At 40.8% G+C, this 26,671-nt stretch overlaps 1 protein-coding gene across 16 annotated transcripts in view; it reads right to left on the bottom strand.

The window, feature by feature from the left end:
• Positions 1-26,671, bottom strand: part of mical3a (microtubule associated monooxygenase, calponin and LIM domain containing 3a) — a 193,901-nt gene that overhangs the window by 62,494 nt on the left and 104,736 nt on the right. For 10 of the 16 annotated variants that reach the window (XM_074677100.1, XM_074677094.1, XM_074677093.1 and 7 more), the window contains 12 exons: positions 26,404-26,661; positions 26,148-26,263; positions 25,697-25,823; positions 25,514-25,607; positions 25,375-25,404; positions 24,128-24,275; positions 15,735-15,931; positions 15,456-15,574; positions 15,274-15,336; positions 14,963-15,127; positions 12,625-12,726; positions 6,171-6,281 (listed from right to left, as the gene is read on the bottom strand). In XM_074677100.1, coding sequence (XP_074533201.1) covers positions 6,171-6,281; positions 12,625-12,726; positions 14,963-15,127; positions 15,274-15,336; positions 15,456-15,574; positions 15,735-15,931; positions 24,128-24,275; positions 25,375-25,404; positions 25,514-25,607; positions 25,697-25,823; positions 26,148-26,263; positions 26,404-26,661 — 1,530 coding nt within the window. The remainder of the gene's footprint in view (positions 1-6,170; positions 6,282-12,624; positions 12,727-14,962; positions 15,128-15,273; positions 15,337-15,455; positions 15,575-15,734; positions 15,932-24,127; positions 24,276-25,374; positions 25,405-25,513; positions 25,608-25,696; positions 25,824-26,147; positions 26,264-26,403; positions 26,662-26,671) is intronic. The other 6 variants (XM_074677102.1, XM_074677101.1, XM_074677098.1 and 3 more) reach the window with 4 other exon arrangements.

The following is a 26,671-nucleotide window of genomic DNA, read 5'->3' on the forward strand; positions in this document are numbered from 1 at the left end:
CCAAAGAGAGAAAACCAAACTAAAATGAAACGCCAAACAGAAAAAGCTTTTCCCTAAACAAGGGTAAAGTTTGGCTTGACTTTTTCACTTGCTTTCAGGAACATCGGGAGCAGCACGGGACAAAGAGCGACGGGAGTTAGCCTTCTGCTGACAAGGTATGTGTCAGATACCTGTGATTAGCTTGTGCCAAGTCAGGTGCACGGCTCTCGAGTCTCTCCCACAAAGAAAGTGATGCTACAGGTGGTTGCTTTCTGGGCTAGTGAGGGTGTTTTCGTAGTCACAGTCGGAGTCAGTGGGTGTGTGCTGCTCCTGACACTGACACAAGGAGGAGGAGCCCAGTTTGAATTTGTGTAAGTAACAAAAACTCCTGCAGACCCAACCTTTAAAGCCAAAACACTTCTCAATAGCAGTGTTTTGCTGGCCAGATTTTTTTTTAACTCTTCTTACACGATTAAAACCAGCACCAGCCAAACACCTTCTGAGATAACAGGTTCACTGTGGTGATGTACGAAAAGATGCCAGCCTGTCTGTCTCCTTTTATGGTGTCATTTTGGCTGTTATGCCATTATGGTCCTCATTGTTGCCCTACTACCCTCTACTGGTCAGGTGGTGTATTGCAAATATTTTTTTTTCTCCTTTTGTCACTGAAACTTAAAGTTCCTGGTCCTTCTGGTCAAAAAGCACCTTGTGTTTAAAATTGGCCAAATGATGCTCACATTTAGTCTAGGTTGATCCATCAGGACAATGATCCATGTTGCTTAAAGTGGGATCTTCTTGAAAGTGCTAGTGAGGAAACTAAAAGATAAGCAGATATGCTGAATTTGCTTTGTAGACCAGGTCCCAGATGCTCTTTTTTATATTTTGACTACTGACTGCAGTAAGCCAACACCTCATAACAACACAAGTCATTGACCACCTGACTGACTCTGAGGTGTTTGGTCTCAGAAGTCTGAAAAACCCCTTTTTCCCTTTGTCAAGAAATTGTTCATCTCTGGAATCAAGTTGTGGAAAACACACCATCGTACTGAATTTTTGCATCCAAAAACATGAGGGAGTGTGGTTAATGAGATCCTGGTGCTGTCTTTATTCTATAACATGGGAAGAAATGAGGTCATGAGTTAATTGAGGCAAACCTCAGACTGCAGATTGCTTTGGGGGATGAGATTTGTGCAGATTTCGCAGAGCCCTGCTGCCTGCTGCTGTATTGCAAAGTTATTACTATGGCACAATCTGTGCTTGTCAACATGGGATTTACACAAGATGAGGCTTTTGCTGCCAAGCTGCTGTTCAGGCCCTGCCTCTGCAAAATAACTGTGGGAATTATAACCGAGTTCAAGCTCTCTGAGATGAGAATAATTTGATATCTGTTCAGATAAAAGGGTCGCAGCAAAGGACTCATCACTCGTCAGCTGTCTCACAGAAACACACGACAAACAAGGGGTTGGAAAAGACTTTGTTAATATTTCACACTCCACGATCTAAAGCTGAGGTCATGTGTAGTGACTTCTGGAAAACAGAGACGGACAAAATGCAGGAGTAGTGAGTTAGCGTCAGCGCAGTCCATTCCTTCAGGTGTGAAATGACTACCTGTCTCAGGGAGTCAGAGGAGGAGGGGGGAGAATCAGGGGGAGACTGGGCTCGGGACAGGTGCCATTGTTCCATGAAGAAACGAGAGGGTTTTTTCTTGGGCTCCACGGAGAGGAACGAAACAGGAGAGTCGTTAGCGGACTTGAGAAATCTGCATATTTATCAGTCAAACTCCAGGGCCTATATACACATTCAGTCATTAAACAAACGGAACCATTAGTCCTAGCGTTCTGTTATGGAACAGCCTGTTTGGCTGCAGTGTTAGCTGTATGTACGACTGCAAATAATCGTCCAGATAACTATGACACCATAAAAGTGATACAGGTGAAGATTACACCACAATTAAGGGGAACCTCCTGGAAAACCCCATCAAACAAAGTCAAACTGTGCACATCTACCACTCATTTACTGTAATAAACCTGGCTAGCAGTAACAGTGTGACTGAGTGGAGATCAAGAAAAACATTTTTTTAGCAGAAGGAATTGAGATTTTATTACAAGAATTAACGAACAGCTGTTATCAGTGAGTCAATCAGTTAAACAAAGAGAAAGAAAAAGTTTGACGATCTTGAACACAGTAAATGTGTGTGGTGTTTCCAAGCTCACAGTAGAAAATAGGGATGCACTATATATTGGTATCAATATCGGTATCAGCTGATGTTGGTCATTTTTTAACATATCGGTATCGGCCTATATGTTACCGGTATCGGTCGATATTTACTCATTAGCTGCCAGCATTTTCAGAGCATCTTGAACAATCTTTAAGACCCAAATAATATTGTTTTCTATGACTATGTAAACACCAAAACTACCAAAGAAGAGTGGACTCTCTACTTTTATGACTCTCTTCCTTTTTTTGATCCAAAAAAACAGACAAAATGTACTTTTTTGATCCCAGGCGCTCTATCCTTTCATCCTCTCCATGGTCGTGTTTTCTCACGATTGCACCGCTCTTCTCTCTGAACTACCTCTACACAACATCTCCAATTTTTTTTTTTTAATTAATATCAATATCGGTATATATCGGTTATCGGCCATAACAACAATATTTATATTGGTATCGGCCAACAGTTCTATATCAGTGCATCCCTAGTGGAAAACCTCAATAATAAAATCAGTAACATGAAAGCTGATTTGAGGAACAACAGCAATGCCCCAGTACCTCCATGAATAACTCTTAAAGCAGTTTATGAACTCTAACTTTTCCCCACACATTTTGAAGGACCCAGACATATCAAAGAAAGGGGTGGATCAAACTTGTTAAACTGACGGCAGTGAGTCTCGCTGGTTTGAGATCTCAATTGTCTCCTTTATCTCATCCATTCACTGAAAAAATGTTGTGCCTCCTAAATCTAAATTTGCTGTATGGCTACATATTCCTAACGTCCCATTGTCCAGTGTCTTGGAATTTTCCATTTCAAGCTTTAAAGCATAGCATGATGTCTGCCTTTAAACAACTGAAAAGGCGCTGTAATCCTGCCGTTAGCGGGAGTAATGGTGGGGTTTACCTCCACTGAATTTAACGCTGGCCTGTTAACCTTGGTCATGCATACCACTAATCCATTTTTTTTTCACCATTAGCGCAAATGGTCCATTTTTCTCACTAATGGCAGGTTACAGCGCCTACAAGTTTGATTCGCTCTTTGCTTTTGTACGTCTGGGTCCTTCTAGATGTGCATTTCTTCAGCTGAAAAATATTTTTCTTGATCTTCTCTCAGTCACACCGTTGCCACTCACTGTTTATTGCTGTATATGAGTTGAAAGCATGACTTTGACTTTGTTTGATAGGGTTTTTCAGGAGGTTCCCCTGGATTTATGATGTAATCTTTCATGGTGTCAGTAGTAAATTAGCCGATTATTTGCAGTTGTGCATTCGGTTAACACTACAGCCGTTCTATAACAAAACGTTAGAACTCATGGTCCCGTTTGTTTACCGACTGAATGTGCAAACAGGCCCTGGACTACAGTTTCAGTCAGCTGGATGGTTCCATTAAGGCATGCATTAATGAGTAATATGCTTTGAGTTTAAATGATATTTTGGGAAGTCTAATTCTTGTTTTCACTTTCTTTAGTAATATTTCTAACTCTGCATCTTTTCTAAAAAATAAAAGTTTTCTGAGAGCTGTTAAGTGATTTCTTCTCTTCTGAGCCAAAACTAAACCAACAATAGAAGAAGAATAAGAGTTGAAGATCTATCCGACCAACCAGGGTACGTCTCACCTGAGCGTACACTCTTTTATCTGTAGCCTTTTATATAACATCTATAAATATTGGAGTGATGCTCTGTCTGTGTTCACAGAGATGTTTCACCTGTGGTCCAGCTTTCTTGCCCTCAAACTGTGAGGCGAGCTGCTCAGCCCTCTCCTGAATACTAAGCACATATAAGGGCATTTGATCGTCGGAGAGCAGAGGCCCGGCTGGCTCCTGCAGGGAAACGGATGATTCAATCACAAAAGGGCATGATAGATGTTGTTTTCATAGTCCTGTTTGACAGCCTTTAATTTATGCGCTAATGTCAGGGTGTACGAGGAGAACAAAAGTTATTTTGGAGTTTCAGTTGAAAACATTAACCCCAACCTTTCTGACAGAGTCAGGAGAGGACAGCGGAGGATCAGGGCTCTCAGTCAGGCCCCGAGATAACTTCCACTGCTCTAAAAAGAACTTGGATGGCTTCTTCTTGGGCTCCAGGGAGAAAAAAGGGATTGATGAAAGGAGGAGTTAGACTTTTCTCACAGACAAATCCATAAAATAAAACTTTTTGTTGCACTGGAAAGCCATGCAGGGTGTTCACCTTTGGCAGACTGGCAGGTTTGCCCTTAAATCTAGCGATTAGACGATCAGCCCTCTCCTGAATCCCTGGTATATGAATGGGTCCAGGGTCTGTTAGGTGCAGAGGAGTCCACTCCTGCAGAGGGAGCTCTGGTTGAGCTAGTTGCTACAAGGTATTTGTTTTTACAGCTGCTTTCAAACATGATTCCTTTAAAGCAGGGGTCTTCAACCTGTAGCTCTGGAGCCTCATGTGGCTCTTTGACCCCTTTGCAGAGGCTTCATTTAGCTTTAAAAATATTACTGAAATAAAGATTTTTTTTTCTTTGAGGGTACTGATGATTACAGACATCGACACTAAATAATATCATGTTTTAACATTTTGTTGAATTAAATATTAGGGCAGGGGCGATACAATATTTTTTCTCCCAATTCAATTCTTTCACAATTTTTTGGGGTGGTGATTATATTCAATTGTGATTGCAATTCTATTGCATTCCCAAAGTTTGCAATTTTCAGTTCTCTTTCTTACCACCAGACTATGTGAAAAGTTGGCTAGCCTAAAAGAAAATTAATATGAATGATTTCAAATAAAAAATAATTGAAGAAAAAAAATTATTTAAAATTTATGAAAAAAAAAACCTAAAACTGGGTCTCTTTTTTTCTCCTACTACTACTGAAAATCCATCACCTCTTCAAATAAATCTTTCAAATATTTTTTAACACTTATGCAATTTTTTTTACATTTTGTATTTTTTTTAACATATTTTTAGAAAAAAAACCCCAACATTTTTATAAATATATATATATATATTTTTTAAATTTTTTGCAAATTTCAAAACAATTTGTATTGCCGCAAATTTTTATTTATTTATTTTTTTACATTTTGCGAACCATTTTTTTTAAATTAAGCAAAATTTTTAAAATATTATTTTTTTAATCAATTAAATTTTGGCAATTTTTTGAATCTCAAAAATTTTGGAATTGTTGCAAATTTTTGCCCATTTTTTAATATTGTGTGTTTTGAAAAGTTATGCAAATTTTTGACATTTCAAAACTGTAAAATAACTTTGCAATTTATTCAAATATGCTTAGTTGATTTTTTACAAGTTTTTTCATATGTACAGGATCTGTACGTTTTTTTGTCTTCATCGTGAAGATAAGGTAGATTTTGTGGCTCCTGAAAGACTTTAATTCAGGTGAGCCGAGGCAAAACGGCTCTCCTGAAAGTAAAAGTTGCAGACCCCTGCTTTAAAAATGCCAACTAAAGAGAACAGAGAAAATCTGCACACGCATCCATGCAGTCACTGGTTTACTCTACCCCGTGTTTCACAGGCTGCTCGTAGTACTCCAGCTCCTCTTCCTCTGGACGTCTACTCAAAAGCTTGAAGGCAGAAACACACAAACTGTATCAGCACTTTGTTTTTGCTTGATGTACACCAGAATGTAACAAAGGGAGTTGTTGAATGTCTGTTTCAGAACAGCTTGTTCTGCAGATTCCCTGACAGAGCCAGACACTAACTAAAAACTACCCACAGTCCCCTGAGTCTGCATTTATTTACAGGCCGCCACATCCCAACAACGCAGCCTTCAGCATTAGAGCAAGCTGCTCCTCTGATAATGACACACACTCCTACTCACAGAGAAGTAAACATACTGTCACCTCTGTGGGAAACACAGCGTTTTGTTTTCATTTACTGGACACACAGCACAGGTCAGATCTGAGCTACAGCAGACAAACTAGGAAGGATGCTTAAAGAGAAACAAACAGAGGGATAAGGGAACACAAACAAACGGACACAGCAGACTGTGCGTCACCTCTGGCTGCAGACAGAGCGAGGAGGTGGAGGAGGAAGAAGGGAGCAGAATGGTTTTCTTTGGGCAGCTCCGAGAGGCCGAGCCGGACAGATGGTCTGCACCGAGTCTGGCCTTGAGAGATGAAGGACAGGGACATGAGATTCAGCAGGAAAATGATAAGAAAGACCATGAGGCTGCTGTATGAGAGCAAACAAGTTCAAACTAGCATCCACGTTTTCACTGACACATTTAACTTGATCAAATCTGGGAGGTTAAATCTTCTCAGGAACAACTCACTACAACCTGAGTTATTGATTTGGTTAATGAAATTAGAGTGGTGTCATCACAAACCAGCACACTGATTTCACAGACACATACCCCCAAAAACTCACCATCAGGAAAGTTATTATCCCAAAATAAAACCAGTTAAAAATCACTCCAGAGGAAGACAGGTCAGTCCTGCTTTCATTAACTGTGATATGAAGCTGCAAAAGTTGGAACTATCCTATTTTGAAAACTTTGAGAGGAAAATAACTGGATTAACCAGATTATATCTGTTTCACAAAGCAGCTTGAGTCTAACTGTGTGGTGAGAGGATGCTGAGGAAGATGAGAAAATTTCCCTGTGTCAGGGAGGAACCATAAATGGCTCTTGGCATTTAATGATGGCACATGCAGTCACATCCTAAGCCATATGACCTGAAGCCACATCATGCTGTCAAGACATCTACCCATCACTTCTGTTTTTGTGTCAGAAATACACATTTAAAGGAGGATTATTTTTTCCCACTTTTTAAACATAGATTTAAAAATAATGTGCACAGATTTTTAAACCTCTGCATAGTTAAATCCCTGAATCTGTCAACTGACAAAGCGCTCCATACTAAAATAAAGAGCAAGCTGAAATGATGAGGTGATCGCGCAAGTATCTCCTAACTCCTAAAGGTTGTCCAATCAGCAGTGAGGGGGTTTGTGGAGAGAGTAGCCTTAAAGAGACAGAAGTTAAAACACGGTTTCAGTTGTAAAACATGTGAAGCAACTAAGGAGGTCAAAAAGAGTATTTTAAAACCAAAAAATGAGCAAAGCAAACCCCCTCTTTAGAGTCTGATTTCACCAATAAAGCCAACGCTTTGTCAGCAAAACAATGTTTTTTTGCTCATCCTGGTGCTTTTTCATGTTGGGGACACATTTGAAACGATACGTTTCCGGTACTTTTTGGTGTTCATGCAGTAAATAATATCAATTTGTTTAGAAATAAAGTATAATTTTCTTTCAATTTAACAATTTATTCTTCAAATATAACTTAGCAGTGCTGTGTTCATGTCCAGCATGGAAAATCGCCTACTCTTCCACTCCCTCACGGTCACAAAGATGCATTTTTGTACCTTAACATGGTACCTTTTGATTTTATGTGAATCGGTACCTAGTACTTTTGACAGAATTCAGTCAGTACCTTTTAAAGTACCTAATTCAGTACCCATCCCTACACATAGTTGCCCTGTTTCCACCAAGCAGTCCCGTTTAGATCAGTACAGTTTGATATGGGTTGGATCGGTAAAGCCTGATCCTGTTTGCGTTTCCACAGCAAACTGTGCCCCCTTATGGCTGGGGGTGTGTTAGCTGAATGCCGATAGCCACATCAGTGACATAATAGTGTGACAACAGGGCGACACACTGTACCCCGCTGATAAATCCAACGATGAAGAAAAACACGACAGTAAACAAAGAGCAACGATGAAAAACATCCAGCAATTTGTCTTCTTTGTGATTTCCGTGTAGGTCTTTGTTACAAAGAACAATCAAGCTTTGTTTCAGAGAAGACTGTATGCCACCAGGAGAAATGCGGCCACTGTCACACGGTAAGTGACGACTCTTTTGACCATTCAATGGAGTGCAGTGTTGTAGCTCCACCTTCTGGGATTGGATCAGTTTAGTCTGGCACCCCAACAGAAGGGTCCTAAAAAGTGGGATGGCTTGTCTTGGTTATTTGGGGATCCGTCCTGAGATTAGTCAGTGGAAACTCTGTGAAATGCGTGCTGAATCGAGACAAACTAAACTGAACTGCTTGGAGGAAACAGGGCTATTCAGACTGCTAAGAAGACCTCAGACTCTGTACTTTCATGGTCCCAGCCTGCCACACATATACAGAAAGGGAACAGCAACACACCAAATAAAATGGTGTGTTTCCTTTTTTGGGGCTTTGCTTGAATTTTATTATAAAACATTGTCAGAAATCTGCACACAATTTGGTTAAAGTGGCGGGGGATTACTTTAAAGGCCGAAAACAAACTTCATTTTGTGTCTAAATGACAGGAAGTATGATGCTATGACTTCAATATTAAGTTGTTTGAAAGAAAATAAATAACAACACCTTATTTTCCACTTTGGACACCTCAACAGGAACATCTTGTAAGGTTTTTTGGAACATATTTAACTACTTTCATGGCATCAACGTTGTATTCACATGCCACCATAAAACTTCTGAACGTATGGGAGAACAACCCTCCAACCAGGGGACCCAGAGCTCTGTTGAAGGAGTGTGTTAATCCAGCTTAAATCTTTTTATACTGGACAGCCTGAGCTTCAAAACAAAGACTTGTTTTCCAGTCAGAAGCCAAAAACGCAGACAGCTTTCCAGGCATCAGCAGGAGAAGACTGAGCTAGCACTAAATATGCTGATGCTGTTTTTCAGCAGAGAGGACAGAGGAGCAGGATGACAACCAGCTGTCTGCAGCTGATCTTCTACTGAGGCTGGAGGAGGGGATGTTACACGAGGAAGGAACACATCAGCACTAGGGAGGATAAGTCTTACAGATAGGATGCTCACAGATTTTACTTCTACTGCGGAGGCAGAAACACAGCAGGGAGCCTCGACTCCTTAAAGATGAATGATTTCAATAAACCCCCAAAAGAAGGAGAGGGCGGGCAGACGTCACAGAAAGACACTACATCCTCCTTGTTTTTAATGAATCTTTAGAAAAAAACAACCTGACACTTCAGACACACCTGTAGCTCCATGGAGCTACGTTTTGATGAGTGTGTCCCTTAAGTGGAGTTACACACAAGAGCTTTGGTATCAAGCGCCATAATGAAAGCTCCTGTCAAGAGATGTTAGGCGTTAAAGTCACCTGTTGATATGACGCAGAGACAGAGGAGCTAATTCCCTGAGCAAAGGCCGAGAAAAGTAGCACCTCAGTAAACTCTGTAAAGAGTTTTGTTTGTTTGGAGGAAATCTACCCAGAACATTGATTTGTTTTCGTTTCTAATAAATACATATTGGTCTTCTATGCTCTCATTTTTTGTGTTTTTTTTACATCTCTGCTGGCTGAAAACGCCTGCTCTGTTTGCATCATATGAACTAACTTTATTTCTTCTTATCAAACTTCTGCTGAAACTCTCAGCCCGATGGGCAGTCATTACCTCTAAGAGTTGATCTGTTACTGCTGACATTGCAGCAGTAGCAGTGCTTTTTAATGTTGTTTTATATATTTATAACACATGGTTGTTGGCGAGGTTTTAGAGTCATAAATCATTTAGACTCTCGATGATTTTGCTGATTGATTCGTCTGCTTGGGGCTTACACAGATCTGTGCTGGATGTTTTACAGAAACTTGTATGATGAGCTCAGGAGATGTTGTCTGGCTCAGTAAGCCTTCCCTCCCACTCTCTAGATTGGAGTCAATCTGTTTCCATCTGTACAGGAGGGGGAGGAGGAGGGGGAATCTGGACCTAACGGGATGTGAACGGGGCAGAGGGGCGACCAGGTCAGTGTCTCTGAGCGTACCTGCTCCCCTCTGCTCGGCAGGGTCTGACACTTGATCATTTCTTTGTAGCGGATGCTCAGCTGCTCCTGTTGCTGTGTGCGTCTCTGAAGCGGTACAGGAGAAGCGAGGGGGAGAACCATGATGGTGCCACACTCTTACATCTCTCACACACACACATACACACACTTCATACCTTGCTAAGCTGTTTGATTGACACGTTAGGAATCACTCATTAAACAGTCTCTCCAGGAGTTTGCAAACTTCTCTGTGGTTTTAATACCCTTAAATGCCTCGCTTTAATTTGTGTAATTTACACATCAACAATTAGCGACTGAGGAAATTGCTCCTAAAAAAAACCTTGGTGAGCTGGGAAACTGTTGCTCTACTGAAGTGAGAGCAGGTTGATTTTGGTGTGAAAGCATAAAATCAAATGTGCAGAACTCTAATGAAACTGACACAAACTGTGATAAAAAATACAAAATTTACACTGTGCTTGGATATATCAGTACACAATTGATACCATGGATGTTTGAAGAAGTGGCCTCTTCATTGTCAGCACCAGACTTACCAGGTCAAGCTATCTGTAGTCTATTAGTCTGGGCTGGGGTGCCAGTCACATGTTGTGTCTTGGCTTTAGTACAGTCATCAGACCTTCTGCTCTGGTTAAAGGAGCTGTGGGGAGTTACTAAGTGATCTTGAAAAAGTCTCCCTTCTAGATATATGCCTGATCCTAATCAACACTTAAGAATGAGATTATTAGCACAAAAATAGGTTATTTCAAAATTCTACTTCTTCTTCTAAGCTTCCCAATTGGGTAGAGCAAGACAGGATTGATTTATGCCACGTCAAAGTCTCTATGAAAACACCACACCGGCTGATGAAGTTTAGTAGTGAGAGAAGAGATCTGTGTTTTTCTCTGCTGAAAATGATTTCTGTGATTAATTTTGTAGTGATGGTGGACACTGGAGCCTAACTGTCAGACAGAAAAAAGGACAGAAGAGCAGAAGAAAGATAAACAAGAGAGAGATAGAGCACAAGCTAAAGGCTAATGCCCTGCATTTAGCCGGCTACTGACGCAAACTCGTGTTTACTTGTTGTCACGTTTCAAACAACAGTGCTCAGTTACTGTACTGATAAATACCTTACCTTATCTTGTTGTATCTAGTAAAAAGTTGACTTGAACAAAGAAAATTACTTCTAAAACATGCACGCCTGGTTAAAAGTCATGTCTTTACGACAGTGTGTGTGAGACTCTGGACCAGAAGGTGGCGAGGCAGCACAATTAAAACAGATCCTCCTCATAGCATCTTGGAAATTTCTCGTAAGAGCTTCAAATGTGTGTCTGTCCATCTACTGCCACAAAGCTTCAAAGCTCTACTACCCCAATGTAAACAAGCACAGATGATAGATGGTATCACATATCTGTGGTTTGGCAGTACTTTGATATAGTAGTATAGATTTCTGGATGTAAACTTACATGGAGAACCAAAAGTGGGTTCTGTGCTGAATGTTGACTGTTTTCTGACTGTTTTAATGTCAGACTTACCAGAACAAACCATAATTTATATTTTCATTAAAACGCCTGCTAAACCAGTTACTTTGAAACATCCCTGATTTAAAAGTCTTTGTAGCTCATGTCAAGACAAAAAAAGTTACTTCAAGAAAGATGATCAAACCAGAGCCTTGTGAATAAGAATAAATCAGCAATCTGCTCTAACAGCGGAAAGGTCAGGTTTCAAAGTCCTTAAAAAGATACCGCACACTTCGATCTCTAATCTAACACTGCAAACTAGGGCTGCACGATTTTAGGAAAAAAAGATACCGCAATATTTTAGTTTATATGTATTGCGATCTTTTCAAACGTTTACTGCTTCACTCTATTCAGCGGAGTTCTCCCTGAAATGATGATAAAACAGGCTGTCAGTAAATTGTTTCTGTCTTTCTGACTCTGTAAAAGCATTTATGTTTGCAAAGGGTCTTAATCATGTTAATATTTGTTAATTACTGACACTGATCTAAAATAATTCCTGCAAGGGACTAATCTCACATCAGGTCAGACTTTTTAAAAAAGCACCCCTGCACAGAGGTTCAATTTTTTCAGTTTCTTTCCATTACCAAATAATATTACAGAGATAATTTTTAAATATGAGAAAACACACAATGGCTCACAAATTTGTCCTTCTCCCATGTTTTGCCTTTTTTGTAGGCTTGAATATCTCGCCAGAGATATGTATTGATGAAAACTAAAGTTTAGAGACGTTTCACAAACATATATTGCAATGATGACACTGAAACAACATATTGTGCAGACCGACTGCAGACCTACCAGGGTCAGGATTTTGTCAAAAAATAACATTTGCTGATGCAGATGACAGCAACAACAAAAATGAATACATGATGGACTAAATCTGCAAATACTTGTAGAAATTGGCCAAATTTGCAAGGCTGTAATAAAGGTGTGAGGATGACGCAGTTCATGTAAGTTCTTTGAATCCCAACATTGCAACCTCCTGGAGTGACTGATTAAGTTTATTTTAACCACACAACTGCAGCTACAGAGTTAATTCCACTGAATCTACAAAGAAGGTGAGCTGAGACTGATGCAGGTCAACACAAAGTAGCTTCCCTGCTATGACAAACACCAGGCGGTTAGATGGTTAGACGAGCTGTTAGTCTCTACAGGGATGAGCTGGGGGCCACTCTTCTCTTTACCTTTCTCCATGCGGGGACAGGTGCCAGGCGCACTGGCTCTTTCATGGGGGTTGGGGGCGGGGACAGGGGCAAAAGGCGATCCAGATTAGGCAGAGAGTCCCCCTTTGTGGTCAAATAATGGTGATGAATGACGGCCAGTAGGAGGCCAGAGTGACCATGCAAGGCAACATGCAAGAGTCCAGGATGAGAGGAGTAAAGAAGGAGAGAAAACAGAGAGGGAAGTGAATCATGTGTGGGTGGAAAATAAAGGTTTAAGAGTAATGAGGAAATGACAGTCATAAGATCATGCTGAGGGAGATTTGTGGTATTTTTAACAACACTTATGAGATGCTCGATAACTGTCGAGCAGTGTGTACATCAATAACAGGCTGAATAGAAAGAAACACCAGTGTGCCATAAGTGTCTGTAAACAACAACTTCCACACTACTTAGCTTCAATTAAGTCTCACAAAACCAGAATGTACTCGCTTTTCAGATAACTGAGGCTCCAATAATATTAAAAACATAAATCAGAGATGGAGATTTGCAGACACTCTGTCAGGAGACGTGTTTTCAAACAGTAACAGTTGTAAGTGGTCTTCCTCTCCATCAACAAAACAGCTCAGTGTTTCGGTAGCCCATTCCTCCCTCCCACTCTGCAACCAGCAACCAAACCATTGCTCTGCAAACCAATTCAACCCAAGCCCTCAGAGCCCGGTCTGCACTGTGAGACCGCCTACAAGGCCCAGAACAATACCCAGCCTACCCAACGTGAGCATTCTGGTCCTCTGCTCATTAAAACAGCAGCCTACATCTCAGCTGTCATGAGACTGGAGGCTGCGACTTCTGCACAGCAGACAATCTACATGAGCATCTAAAGGGGCAAGGGTCTGCAACCTTTAATCTCCTTGGAGCTATTTGCCTCAGCTCACCTGGATTGAAGCCATTCTGGGGCCACAAAATCTACTTTGTCTTTACAATACAAACAAATAAGTCATTAAACTCTATACATAGCTAAAATCTAGTGAACAATTATTAGAGATAGGCGGATTATTGGCCAGGTTGATTATCGGGGCCGATATTTGGCATTTTGAGGCATACTGGCATTAGCCTATTTTTTTAATCTGACAGCTGATAAGAAACAAATTAAAAACTGCGTTGTTGCGGCTCTGTTGCAGCCACTCTGCTGTCTGCAGTCTCTACTCAGTCCCTAGCACTGTCCCACCCACAGTACCATCTGATTGGTTACAAGCAGAGCCATGGCTTGGGAAACAGCCAATCAGCAGCACAGTTATTACAGTAATTGCAGTCACATTGAAATTTTGAAAAAACTTTATTTACTATAGAAAACTTCAAGGCTTAAAGGTATTTCAACGAGGTTAAGTACTGTTTGTAGTGTTCGAATTTTTACACCAATATTTTCACTTTGACTGCAAATACATATCAGCTTCAAATATCGGTTATCGGCCTCCTTGACTACAAATAATCGATATTGGTATAGGCTCCAAAAAATCCATTTCGGTCTATCTCTAATAATTATCTACATGAGAATTTTCTTTTGCATTAATGAAATTGTACATGTGATGTCTTAGTTTTTTGCTTTTAACAATTTGCACAATTTTGCAATTTTTTTATTAAAAAAAAAAAAAAGCCAAATTTTGAAATATTTCTTTAAACGCAATAATTAAAAATAAAATAAAAAAAAAAAACAAATAAAAACAGAAACATGCAAAAAAAAAATAAAAAATAAAAATATTCAAAACTAAATGTAAAAATTGATTGCTAATGTTTTGCCACATACGAAGCATGTATATTAAGCTGGCCAATGGCAGTTAAATGAATCCATCCACACAGAATTAAAATATGTTTCTTTTTTTTCCAGGTTTGTCTTTTTGTAGATTTAGTTTTCTAACCAGGGCTGTAAAACTTGAGGTTAGCCAAATGTAAAAGGAAAATTGGTGGGCTGTTGATGTTGAAAAAATAAAAATAACATTCTTTATTTTAAAAAATATTTTTTCAAAGCTACAAAGAGCCACTGCAAAGAAATCAAAGAGCCACATGAAGCTCCAGAGATGCAGGTTGCAGACCCCTTGTCTAAGGTCTTAAATCTTATTACTGACCAGCTTTCACTACACAGCATCAAGCAGATTTGTGCCTGCCGCTGTTCAGAGAGAAAGAAATCATCATCAGATTGATGAAGATGGGAGCCTTTCCTGCTACTATCTGTTGAGTCAACTCTCCTCAGGCTACAAAAAGAAACCAGAACTTTCCCAAACTTTATTCTGGACCCTTGAGGAAAGATGTTATCTATCATGTAAAATCTGTAATTGATGATTATCCTCAAGGCTTTCTTCCGTACCTGTCTCTTGAGTCCTGAAGGCTGTGGAGCATTCTCCTCAAACTTGGCGAGCAGCTGCGTGGCCATGACCTTCACCTTGTTGTGGTTCCCTCCAGCACTGGAGTCCATTTTCCTCTCGGTCAGGACAGCTGGCCTGTCGTCACGACCGCTCCTGGATATCTCCTCCTGAGACAGAGCAGAAACACAGGAGCATTTATCAGCCTGATGCTGTCGGTTTGGAGGGAGTCATCAGACTGTTCTGGTTCGACCTGCTGCTCAAACATTAATCTCAAGCTCAACATCTGAGACGCTTTACTATCTGTTGTACTCACCTCCTCAGTCTGGCTTGTTTTTCTTCTCTTCCCCAAACCGTCAACATCCTTCTCCTTTTTGTCCTATTAATGACACGTCAGAAGTTATTTCCTCTCCAACTCTGGAGTGTAAAGTACACTCACCACTTTTAAAGGTGAAGATGGATCAAACTGGGGCTAAAGGACGTTAATCAGACACAAACCTTCGGGTTTCGTTTCCTGGAAATTGCGATGCTCTGACCGAGTTTGCTCAGGAAGGAGATGGGAGACTTTGTGCTGGCAATCAGAGCTGCTTTCTCCTCAGGACTCAAGTTCTGGTTATCTGAGCAGGAACAAAATGAAAGATTAAGAGCGTGAAACTGAAGTTTAAATCCCCCCAGGATTATTAATGTCCTCTCTACATCTGTCAGAAGAGGACATGAGTTACTAAAACACCTCCTATAACCATAACGCAGTAAACTGACTGTATTTCCCGGTCTTACCTCCAGGTGGCACTGTGTCCTTAAACATCTCATAGAACTGACTGAGGTACATGACCATGGAGAGCTTGTCTGGCTCCACCACAGAGGACATCTCTTTGCCAGTCATGCAAGGCGAGATGCCAAATTCCCGCTCCGCCACGTCAAAGCCCAACTGGTTGTTCTTCTCCTGGTCTTTCTCGTCCAGGAAGTCGAAGTCACTGAGGGCAGAGGGAGAGAGGAAACAAAGGATAGGATGAGGCAGGGCAGGATGGGATTGGCACCAAAGTTTCACACTGAAATAAAAGCCACAGACTCACTTTTCAGACTGTTTCTACTTTTATCTTATTTGTTCAATCTAAAACTATTCTTTATCTGAACAGAAAGAACAAAATTACATTTTTTTTTTGCTTAGCTTTGCAACATTTCTGAGATGATTTATTGTCTTTTCCCCATGACAGCATCACACCATGTTAACTCTTCATGAATCCTCAAGACATTTATTTTTAATCTCTTTGAAATGTGGTTAAGAACCATTAAGGTGAACTTAAGGAACATGATTTTAGCTCCAGTAGAGACAACAATCGGTTCTGTTAAATGCAACAGCATCAGGGAAGCACACATTGTTATTATTATTTTAATCTGTGAACAGGCTCAAAACACATTAACATTGTTTTCCCATCCTAATGGTAAACGCATGTGTCCAACAAACAAGCAACTCATATCTACTAAAACAGCATCTTTTACAGCCTCCCCTCTTCTGATCCACATGTGTCTAAAACTCTGCTGCCTCCTGACTCCGGTTCTCCCATCACAGGTGGCTGTGCCTCTGTTTGGGTAAACCCCTGAGTTTTATATCTTCTGTATTGCTGAGTTAGAAAAAAATGAACTCCCTGTGCAGTGTCTGCCGAAAACAGAAATGAGCTATTCAGACTGAAGTCATTTTTTGTTCCATGCTGTAAACCTGTTTTTTTTTACAAATCTGAACTGAGAACATAAAAAAACTAATTAACTAGCATACAGGATTAAGCTCCATTAAGAGTTCTGCTGTGCATAGAAAGTCTTTTGTATCTGTCAGAGCAACGTCATGTGATACAGCAGGTAATCAAAGTTGTGAGGTTATCATCATGGCTCACAACACAAAAGCTGTTTTCCAAACCACCTACTACACGAGCAGTGCCTACTGTTTTGGCCAAAGTTCAGTCTGTAGTAGTCAGTATGCAAAAACTTGCAAAATCTGCAGTATGCCAAAAATTCCTGGATGTCCTACTGATCCAGGAAAATTTCTCAGTATGCAACAGACCAGTCTACCTGGCATACTGTTTCCCACAATGCATGGCGCTAATGCTGTTTGTTTAAGTGGGTGACAGCTTCTGGTGAATTAGTCGAATGAGTTGTCATTTTAACTACAACACAACGCTAACGTTGGTCGGTCTGTGAGATAAAAGTGAAGCAAAAGAAACACAAGTAAATCTTGTTATTTCCTGTTTTAAAAGAGTTGTTTACTTCTACTAATTCATTAAAGCCCATATAAAACAATAATTCTCTTTTCAAACCATACATGGATTATATGGAAGTGGTTTTTCCACCAGCTGTACAAACAAAAATCCCTTCCTGATTTATTTTCAGTAAAGGATATAACTTTTGGTGTAAGTTTAAAAATCAATTATGATGACTCTGATATAATTAACAAAATAACTAAAATACCAACAACTACCCAAAGTTTGTGTTGTACATTTACAATAAAGGCAAAATAAAATCAATCACCTGTATTCATACAGTCTTACTACATGCAAAAGCAGTCGGTAGTCTGCAGTGCCTACTACATACTACATTTACATGTAGTATGTAGTAGGTGGTTTGGAAAACAGCCACAGCCTCAGTTGGACTAAACTTTCCTCTGACAGTTCACAGCTTACAGTATGAGTCTAAACATCTCAATGATCATCACAGTGTTCCTACAGCTTAAGGTACGTTAAATTCAAGACTTCTGAACACTTTTTAATGCTACTTGAAGTTAAATTTAAGACCAACTTCACTTTAAACGCTAATGGAAAAACACTGCATGAATTACGTAGGTTTAAGGACAATTAAAAGTGTCCCAGCTGCAACCACATCAGTGTTTGTTGGTTCCACTACCGTGATTGTGCGATGTTACTACCAGAGTCACTTTGTAAATTACTTTGAAAAAGACGTACATGTGAGCCTTTTTAGACATTTGGGATTATTGACAATCATTCCAACACGTTAACTTTTTTAACGACTTTTAGAGATTATTTAAGACATTTTAAGGCTGTCTAAGGCCTTGTAGTTGTTAGTTGTAGTTGTAGTAGCAAGTTGCTAGGCGCTTTTGCAGCGGCGCTCTCTTCTTTGTCCATTTCTTGTAATTTTTTCATCTCTTTTTTGTCATCTTTGCATTTGCAGTGCGTCATTACTTTGTATGGCTTGTTGGTCATGGACACTAAACTGGTTTTGTTTTCAGTGATATTTTTACTACTTTTGCTCCTATGTTTGTCTGGAGATCCTACGTGTAACCATGGCCTCATTGTTTACATGTGAATTCAGCTGTTAGCAACCTGTAGCATGTCAATGCTAACTGGTGCAAGGCCCGCTGTTTCCCACAAGGTGAGGATGACGTGCTGGTTCTCAGGTGTGAGCTAAGAAGTGACAACATGGACCTGTCCTTCCATCCATCGTTATTGGGAACATAAGATCTATCTCCAATAAGATGGACGAGCTAGATGTGCTAACCCAGCCACAGAGGGAATACCAGAGGGCAGAGTAGAATCCTGCTATTCACGGACATGGCTAACAAAGCTAACATCAGACAGCAACGGTACATTGGAAGAACTTCACCTGCTGTGGGCAAACAGGATCCAGGAGACAGAGACTGAACAGACTGCTGAAGAAGCTCAGTCCTGGACCCTGTGGAGGTGGAGACTGGCTGAACTGGACAATGATGGTCTTCTTCTGTTTTCTTATGGATCTTTTTGCACTTTCTGTATACTTTCCTACTTTTGTTTTCTTGATTGCTGCTGTGACTTCAATTTTGTTGTACTTGTTACAATGACATTCTATTCCATTCTATTCTATTCTATTCTAATCTTGTATTTAGATCCATGAATTCAATGCCTTGTAAAGACTTTTTAAGGATCCGCAGAAACCCTGCATCATTTTTTTAACGCTACAAAAAAAAAAAAATAGCCGAAACCCCCCCCCAAATTAGTGGTCCAAATAAAAATCTAATGTGTACTAATAATAAAGTAAGATGTTCCACAAATCAAAACTGACCCAACAGTAGGATGAATTAAGACAGACGATACAATGATAAAAGGCTAGAGTACTGAATTAATTTCATCAGACTCCACATCTCCTAAATCATCATTTTGTGTGTGGCTGCTGCTGAAACTTCTGTTTTTCATAATTAAGAACAATGAAAACACTAAACATGATGATCAGAAAAACAGATCAACTCAAGGACACATCTCTTCACTCTCCAGCCTCACTTACTCATCAGCGTTTGAGATGATGGAAATGAACCGGCAGTCAGTCTGCATTCAGCACTAATGAGGAAGCATCTCTGCTGCTGCTCATGCTGTGGAAAGCATTACTGTAAATGTCATTAGACGGCGGCTGAAAACACCATTAACAATGATCATCCATTCATCTCAGCAGCAGGAACAGGACCAGGGAAAGCATTAGCATCAGTACATCCAGGCACAAGCTAAACCTTCACTCTAAACCCTCTTAACCATTAGTCTTCTCCACAAGCACATGTGATCAGTTCCCCCAAGGTACCTCCACTCATCAGCCCCCCCCACACACACACATCATGTGACCAATCAAAGGCAGCAACTGCTCCACAGCTTTGTAAAGGTCAGGCAGAACACACACTAATAGTGTATGAGGCTAATTGCCACGTTGCCTCCAGAGGGGAACAAACAACATTAGGCATGTGGATGGAGACTGTGCTGTTTGTAGAGTCTGTGTGTGTGAGGGTAAGCAGATTGTTTATGTGACTGTGTGTATGTGTGTGTGTGTGTGTGTATGTATGTGGGTTTGTAGTGGGGGCAGAGTTATGAGCTCAGATCCAGCAGACTATTATGACTGGTAGCTGTCAACTCATTGATATTGATATACAACTCAGACACCAAGGTCCCAACCAGACAATAAACATCTTCCTGCAACAACAAACACACATCAACACAACGGGCTGGTTTCTCCGAACACGGCCATAGATTTAACCCTTTCACTCCTCACATGATCAGGCCCCGTATGCATGTCCAGTCATTAAACAAACCATTAGTCCTAACATTTTTTCATGGAACGGCCCGTTTGGCTGCAGCATCAGCCACGTGCACGACTGCGAATAATCAGACAGTTAACTAATTACACCATGAAAGAGACGCAGGTGCAGATTACATCATAATTCAGGGGAACCTCCTGGAAAACCCCATCAAAGAAACTCGAACTATGCATATCTACCACTCATAAACAGTGATAAACCTGGCGAGCAGTAACAGTGTGAGTGAAAGAAGATCAAGAAAAACATTTTTCAGCTGGAGAAATGGATATTATATTCCAAGAATACACAAACAGCTGCTATCAGTGAGTCAATCAGGTAAGCAAAGAGAAAGAAAAAGTTTGGTGATCTTGAACAGAGTAAATGTGTGTGGTGTTTCTGAGCTCACAGTAGAAAACCTCAATAATAAAATCAGTAATATGAAAGCTGCTTTGAGGAACAAGCGCCACAGTAATGCCACTTTACCTCGATGAATAACTTTTAAAGTAGTTTATGAACTGCAACATTTCACCACACACATCTTGAAGGACACAGACGTATAAAAGCAAAGAGTAAATCAAACTTGTTAAACTGACAGCAGTGAGCCTCGCTGGTTTGAGACTTGGATTTCCTTCCTTATCTCATCTGTTCACTGAAAAAATGTTGTGTCTCCTTAATCTAAAGTTGCTGTATGGCTACACATCACCACTTTTCTAAAGAACTGTCCACTGTCTTCACATATTTTGTCTCAAACAAAAACGTCTTGCACCTGTACTGGTGGGGTCTACCTCAATTAAATTTAACGCTCTTAACCTGGCTCATGTATACCACTATTCATTTTTTTTTCCCGTTAGTACAAACGGTTGGTTTTCCTTGCTAATGGCTGGTCATGCATATGGGCCATGAACATGAAACTCACAAAACTTTAAGAACTAATCATTAGGGGTGCACTGATCACAACTTTCTGGCCGATCACCGATCTTTAAAAAGCCTGACCTGTCGATACCGATTTGGGCTGATACCAATTGTTACTTTTTATTTTTTTATAACTGACAGCATATACCTTCAATGTTCCAATCTTATTTTATTGAAAATCATTGAACGAAATCTGTGAAACAATAAAATCTCTTTATTTAAACTTAAACAATCAATGAAGTGTCCTGAGTTTTAGGTCTCAGAGCAAAAAGCAACAATGGCTTACTGTCAGACCTTCCTGGATGTATAGAAGATCAGTTTCATATGTAGGATGGGCTGATCACGGATCCCCCCAAAATTAAGGAAATCTGCACTGATCGATCAGTGCATGTGTACTAATCATAAAATGTGATTTCAAACAGTAAATCGTTGTTAGTCTTATGTGAAATAGGTATCAGGTCTATAAAAGCTAAAGGATCCAATGAAGGGCTCAAAATTGTGACCATTTTGGCTCAAAATGCTCTGGGTAACTAATCTCCTTGACTTCAACATATTCCAAATTTAACTGTCCATTTCTCTATAAAATGTTGACTTACACACTGACCAGTGGTGATAATGAGGTGTTGCTTAGAAGTTCAGACTCATAAGTGATGTGAACCTCTTAGCAGACATTACTAATCAACACCTGCTCCTAACTGACCTTAGCAGGACATTCTTCACTTTCAAGGCTGAGCTTACATTGGTTAACATCAGCATTCAATCACCCCCCTGTTCTAATGAGGTGAACGTGGATGTACTGGCACTAAAGATGACTCAGTTTTCAGAGAGACAGAGGCTGAAAGTCTTTGAATGGCTCTGCTATTAAAAAGGAACAATACACTGTGTTCACCACAGAGTGCACTCATTTCAAGCGCCAGAGGTAAACCAAAACCAAAACGAGGAGAGGCTGCCAAACACAAGAGATGCCAGAACAACAAAGGAATCAGAACCAGGTTTGATTGTTTAAGCTTTCATTCATCAGGAAGCTGCCAGCCTCTCTGCTAAACTGGCAGAGCTGGATGTTAAAATTAACACTGCCACAGAAGCCAAAGAAGAGCTCGCCTTCACCAGGTTGGAATCCAGACTGCAGCTCAGGAAAATGAAGGATGTTAGGTATCGCCAACATCATCAGTGTAAAATATTTATACAAATAACTGGTTGTTGTGGTGTTCCTTGATCCACAATGAATGTCCAGAGACGTGATAGTAGGAAGGCTGTGAAGACAACAAGCCTCACCAATGACAACAAAGCTAAGACACAGAAGACTACAGCATTATCTTATGTTTGTTTTATTGTTTTCCTCTTTTTTTAATTCTAAAGAACTGAGAAACATGTCCTCAACTCCTGAAAAAAAAATCTTTTATATCTATTTAGTATTTATTTATCAAGTCGTGCTACATCCTGCTGAAGCAGAGCTGGAGATCTAATACAGGTACCATACAACAGACTGTTTCCATTAACAGACGGAAAAAAAAAATGCTCTGCCAGGACCCACATGGAAATCCAAAATTTAGTTTTTGTAGTTGGAGACACTGTGCTTACTTTTTTTTATCTCCTGTCCCTAAATTTATCAAACCACTTGTCACTTGTGTCATAAAATAAGAAAACCATACAGCATCATGACGTGCTTTAATGCCGACTTTTTGATTTTCAGAAATTCCCCAAAAACTGAAATTCACTGAAAAGTCAGACATGTATCAAAATTAACAAAAACACATTTTTCTGTTTAGGTACACAAGAACCGTATTTACTGGAATATATAACAATGTTTTTATCGTTGAAAATAATGTGAAAAAGGGCAGTTATCACGGTTCAACCATTAACACATGCTGATAGTTGTTTAGGGTCACTATATGACTGGGACAGCAGAAAGCGACAGTTTTTTATAAAGCCAGTGACCTCACAGTGGCTGCGGTGATCTGTCAGTCACAGCAGAGACACAGTGAGATGACACACGGGGGACGCGCTGATTTTCCAGAGCAAAGTGGACCAAAGCTGGGTGAGTTTACAAGAAACCTGAGGCAGAGTGATGATGCTGATTTTTAAGATAATGATTGTCAATGCAGCAGAGACGTTAAACAACTTTCAGGCAGACAGAAAATGATGGAGTTACAGAGTGTAATGTTAAAGACTGCACGTCCAAATAGAAAAGCTTATCCTGGTCCTCAAAGTGTCCGTCAATAAGAGACTGACTTGAGGGTAGGGCTGAACAATTAATCAAAATGAAACCAAAATTGCAATGTAACAGAATGCAATTTTTAAATTGCAAAGGCTGCAATTAAAGCAAAAAATATATATATGTACACAGACCTAAAGGGAATATAGTAACTTGTACTTGTTCTTCCTTAAAACCAGCAAAAGTTAATATTCAGTCTTTTTCTAGCAGGAATCTAGAAATCTTGAAGTTAAATCAATCTGTCAATTTTCTACTGTGATTATACTACTTAAATAAAGATATGCTATTGGTATTAATTCATGCATGCATTCATCTCATTTAACCATAACATGTAGGCCTGGCCTACAGGATTGAATTGTTCATGTTAACAGTCGTGTTGGTCATTCAAAAGAATGATTTATTGGTTGTGTTTAGACAATAATGCAAAAGACAAAGTACCTCCCAAAAAATAGCAATTGCAATATTGGTCAAAAAAAAATACCAAAAAGATTATTTTCCAAAATCGTTCAGCCCTACATGAGGGTGTTTAAGTTTGTCACTGAGAACAGAACAAAGTCATGCCCATTACCAGAGCTGTCATCAGAATTACATCTGAAACACATATCTAAGTGATCATTTACAGCAAGAAATGAAAGCAGCCTCTATATTTCAACGATTTTCTTAGAATTTCAATAAAAATCATTACAAGGTAAGTTATGGTTGCCTGTCTTTTTCTGAATATTGGTCTGGAAAAGAGGGGGTTGCTTATAATCAAGGTTACCTTATATTTGGTAAAATACGGTAAACAAAAAACAGTGAAGGTTACCAACATTTTGGCACCCAGGAGTTCACTTTTCATGGTTTATAATACGTTCTCCATTTTTAGGAGTGCTGTACCAAAGTTAAAATTGTATTACCACCACAACCCCTTTCCACAGTGTGACATTTGATTAGATTGTGAAAATGTGTTCTTGTTGTTCTTGCACAGCCACATCTTAGCCATCCGCATGTGGTTCAGATACTCACATGAGATCAGGTCTGTATCTGTGGATGAGGGCGCACAGTGCCAGGCCGCTCTTCCAGGACATAGTGAGGTCCGTCACATTCACGTTCCTGTAGCCCTCCGTCTGCCTCTGGCACCAGTTCAGCAGCTTACTGGATCTCGCGATGGATTCTAGTTGTGAAAAATAGAAAAATAAAGCTTTGGTGAGGAAGAATGAAACACAGCAGAATCTGGATTAAACAGGAAAATCAATGTAAACACTTTCTGAGCAGCACTGCTGGGTAATCTCATGGCCTCAGTCAAGCGAGGCTAAGCACAGGGTCGTAAAGTTTCGCCTCATTATCCATGTTAGTTACGGCTGTAAACAGGCAAAGAGGAGCATTATGAACCGTGAGAAGTTTGCTGGTGTAAGGAGGTAAAAAGGATGCAACCAAGAGGTTAGGAGAGGATGCAAAACTCAAAGGGAACTCTTTAAAGAAGCTGTTATGGGTCATAATGTTCAGTTTAACCAGGGAGCTTCATTAGGGGTATCCATGATGAGTTAAGCCGCGTTTCCACCAAGCAGTCCGGGTCGGTTCGTCTCGGTACGGTGCGCTTTTAGCGGCGTTTCCACACACTCATCCCGGGACGGATCCCTAAAAACCGAGACGAGCCGTCCCACTATTTGGGGCCCTTTCGTATGGGTGCCAGACTGAACCGATCCGCTCTCGGGAGGTGGAGCAACACACTGCAGACCGTTGATTGGTCAAACGAATCGTCACTTACCCCGACAGCGGCTGCATTTCTCCTGGCGGCTCACAGACTTCTCTGAAACAAAGCTTGATTGTACTTTGTAACAGAGAGTTACATGAAAATCACAGAGAGGACGAAATGCTGCATGTCTTCCATCCGTGCTCTTTGTTTACTGTGTCGCGTTTTCTTCTTTGTTGGATTTAATCGCGGGGTAAGCTGCTACGGCGTCGCGCTATTGTTTACCAGCTGCGGCTTCCGGCATGCAGCTTACACGCCGCCCACCACGAGAGGGCACAGTTTGCTGTGGAAACGCAAACGGGATCAGACTTAACTGTCCCAAACCGTCCCAAACCGTACTGAACCGACCCGTACTGCTTGGTGGAAACGCAGCTTTAGTGTGCACCAGTTATTTCAGAGGCTGCATCAGTCCATTATAAGCTCCATCATTCCACTTTACCTTTAGTGCACAGCAGGTGGACATTAAACTGTTAAAACTATTAGAAACCCTTCAACACCATGCATTTGGTCTTTGTGTTACCTTGCAACTGCTTGTCAAGCAGAAAATTGTCTGGAGTGAAAATAGTTTGTGATTACTTCTCAGCATCAGCGACTGCAGCAAAAACCGACACTGATGAATCAGTTGATGGTTTTTCTCTCAGCATGAAACAGATACAAACCATTCCTGGCCAACTTGGGCGTGGAGGAGTTGATGACGTTCTCGATTTCAATGCGCATCTCCCTGGGCTCTCCTGTGTCGCAGAGATGCCTCACCTAAAAGAAGGAAGGACAGAGTTACTACATCATTATACCAAGTTATGAGTGCGTGCAAAGGTGGCATCTGCAGCCTGTCACACACTGACCTGGCTGGGTTTGAGGAAGTTAAGGCTGATGTTGGGGTAACGTGTGGTTGGATCCACGCTGTACTGACTGAAGTTCTTACTGACGTTTTCTGGCGTGGTTTGGGGCAGTAAGCGATAAATGCTCTCCCTGGAGGGAGGATAAAAACACACGTCAATAGTTGTTAGAAGGAGAACTATATAAGGAAAGAATGGAAGGAGGAAATATAATAACATTGTGATACAGCAGAGAGAGTTACTGCAGAACAGAGGGGTCACATTCCATTTAGCTCTTAACAGAAGCTCTTATGGCGTAAGTACTAGCAGAGGTGGGTCTGATGTTTGAAATCACATTTCCTGGTAAAGCACTTAGAGATAAAAGGGTGTGTTTGAGGAAAGAGAACATAGATGTGTGTATGTGAAGTATACCAATGTGAGCCTCAGTGTGCGCACACAAGTGTCTGCACACCCTTACCTCTCAGCCAGGACCTCGAGAGGAGTTTTTCCCTGAGCCCAGCTCTTCACCATCCAGCCAGAGTCCATGGCTGCCAGGAATCCTCGCGCGATGCCAGTGCCCATAGGCCAGAAGGGCTAGAGAGAGCAGCCAACACCACATTCATCAACCAAATATGGCCACAGAGAACCCGTGTACTCAAAAAACAGAAAGTGAGGCCCTGCTGAAAGAAGTTTCAGTACTGCAAAGTCTGATGGGAACATTCCTGACCCCTCACCTCTAGTAGACTGTCACCCACAAGAGCCACAAGCAGCGTGTGACCATGGCGTTGGCGCACCATGGCTGCGTTCTCAGACGCGTACATGCAGGTGAAGTCAAACATGGCGACGTCAGGCTGGCCGTAGTGGTTGATGGCGAAATCCAGGGTGGGCAGCTGGTGGTTGGTGGAGAAGTCGGCAGCCTCACGGGCGTAAGACAGCAGAGCGGCCTGGTCCACGTTAGCTCTGGACAGCAGCAGCTCCGTGTCTGCGTAGTCCTACAGGGGG

Source organism: Halichoeres trimaculatus, unplaced genomic scaffold, assembly GCF_033239565.1.
Source record: "Halichoeres trimaculatus isolate MK-OKI-2021-1 unplaced genomic scaffold, fHalTri1.1 fHalTri1_scaffold_10, whole genome shotgun sequence".
Lineage (NCBI taxonomy): Eukaryota > Metazoa > Chordata > Actinopteri > Labriformes > Labridae > Halichoeres > Halichoeres trimaculatus.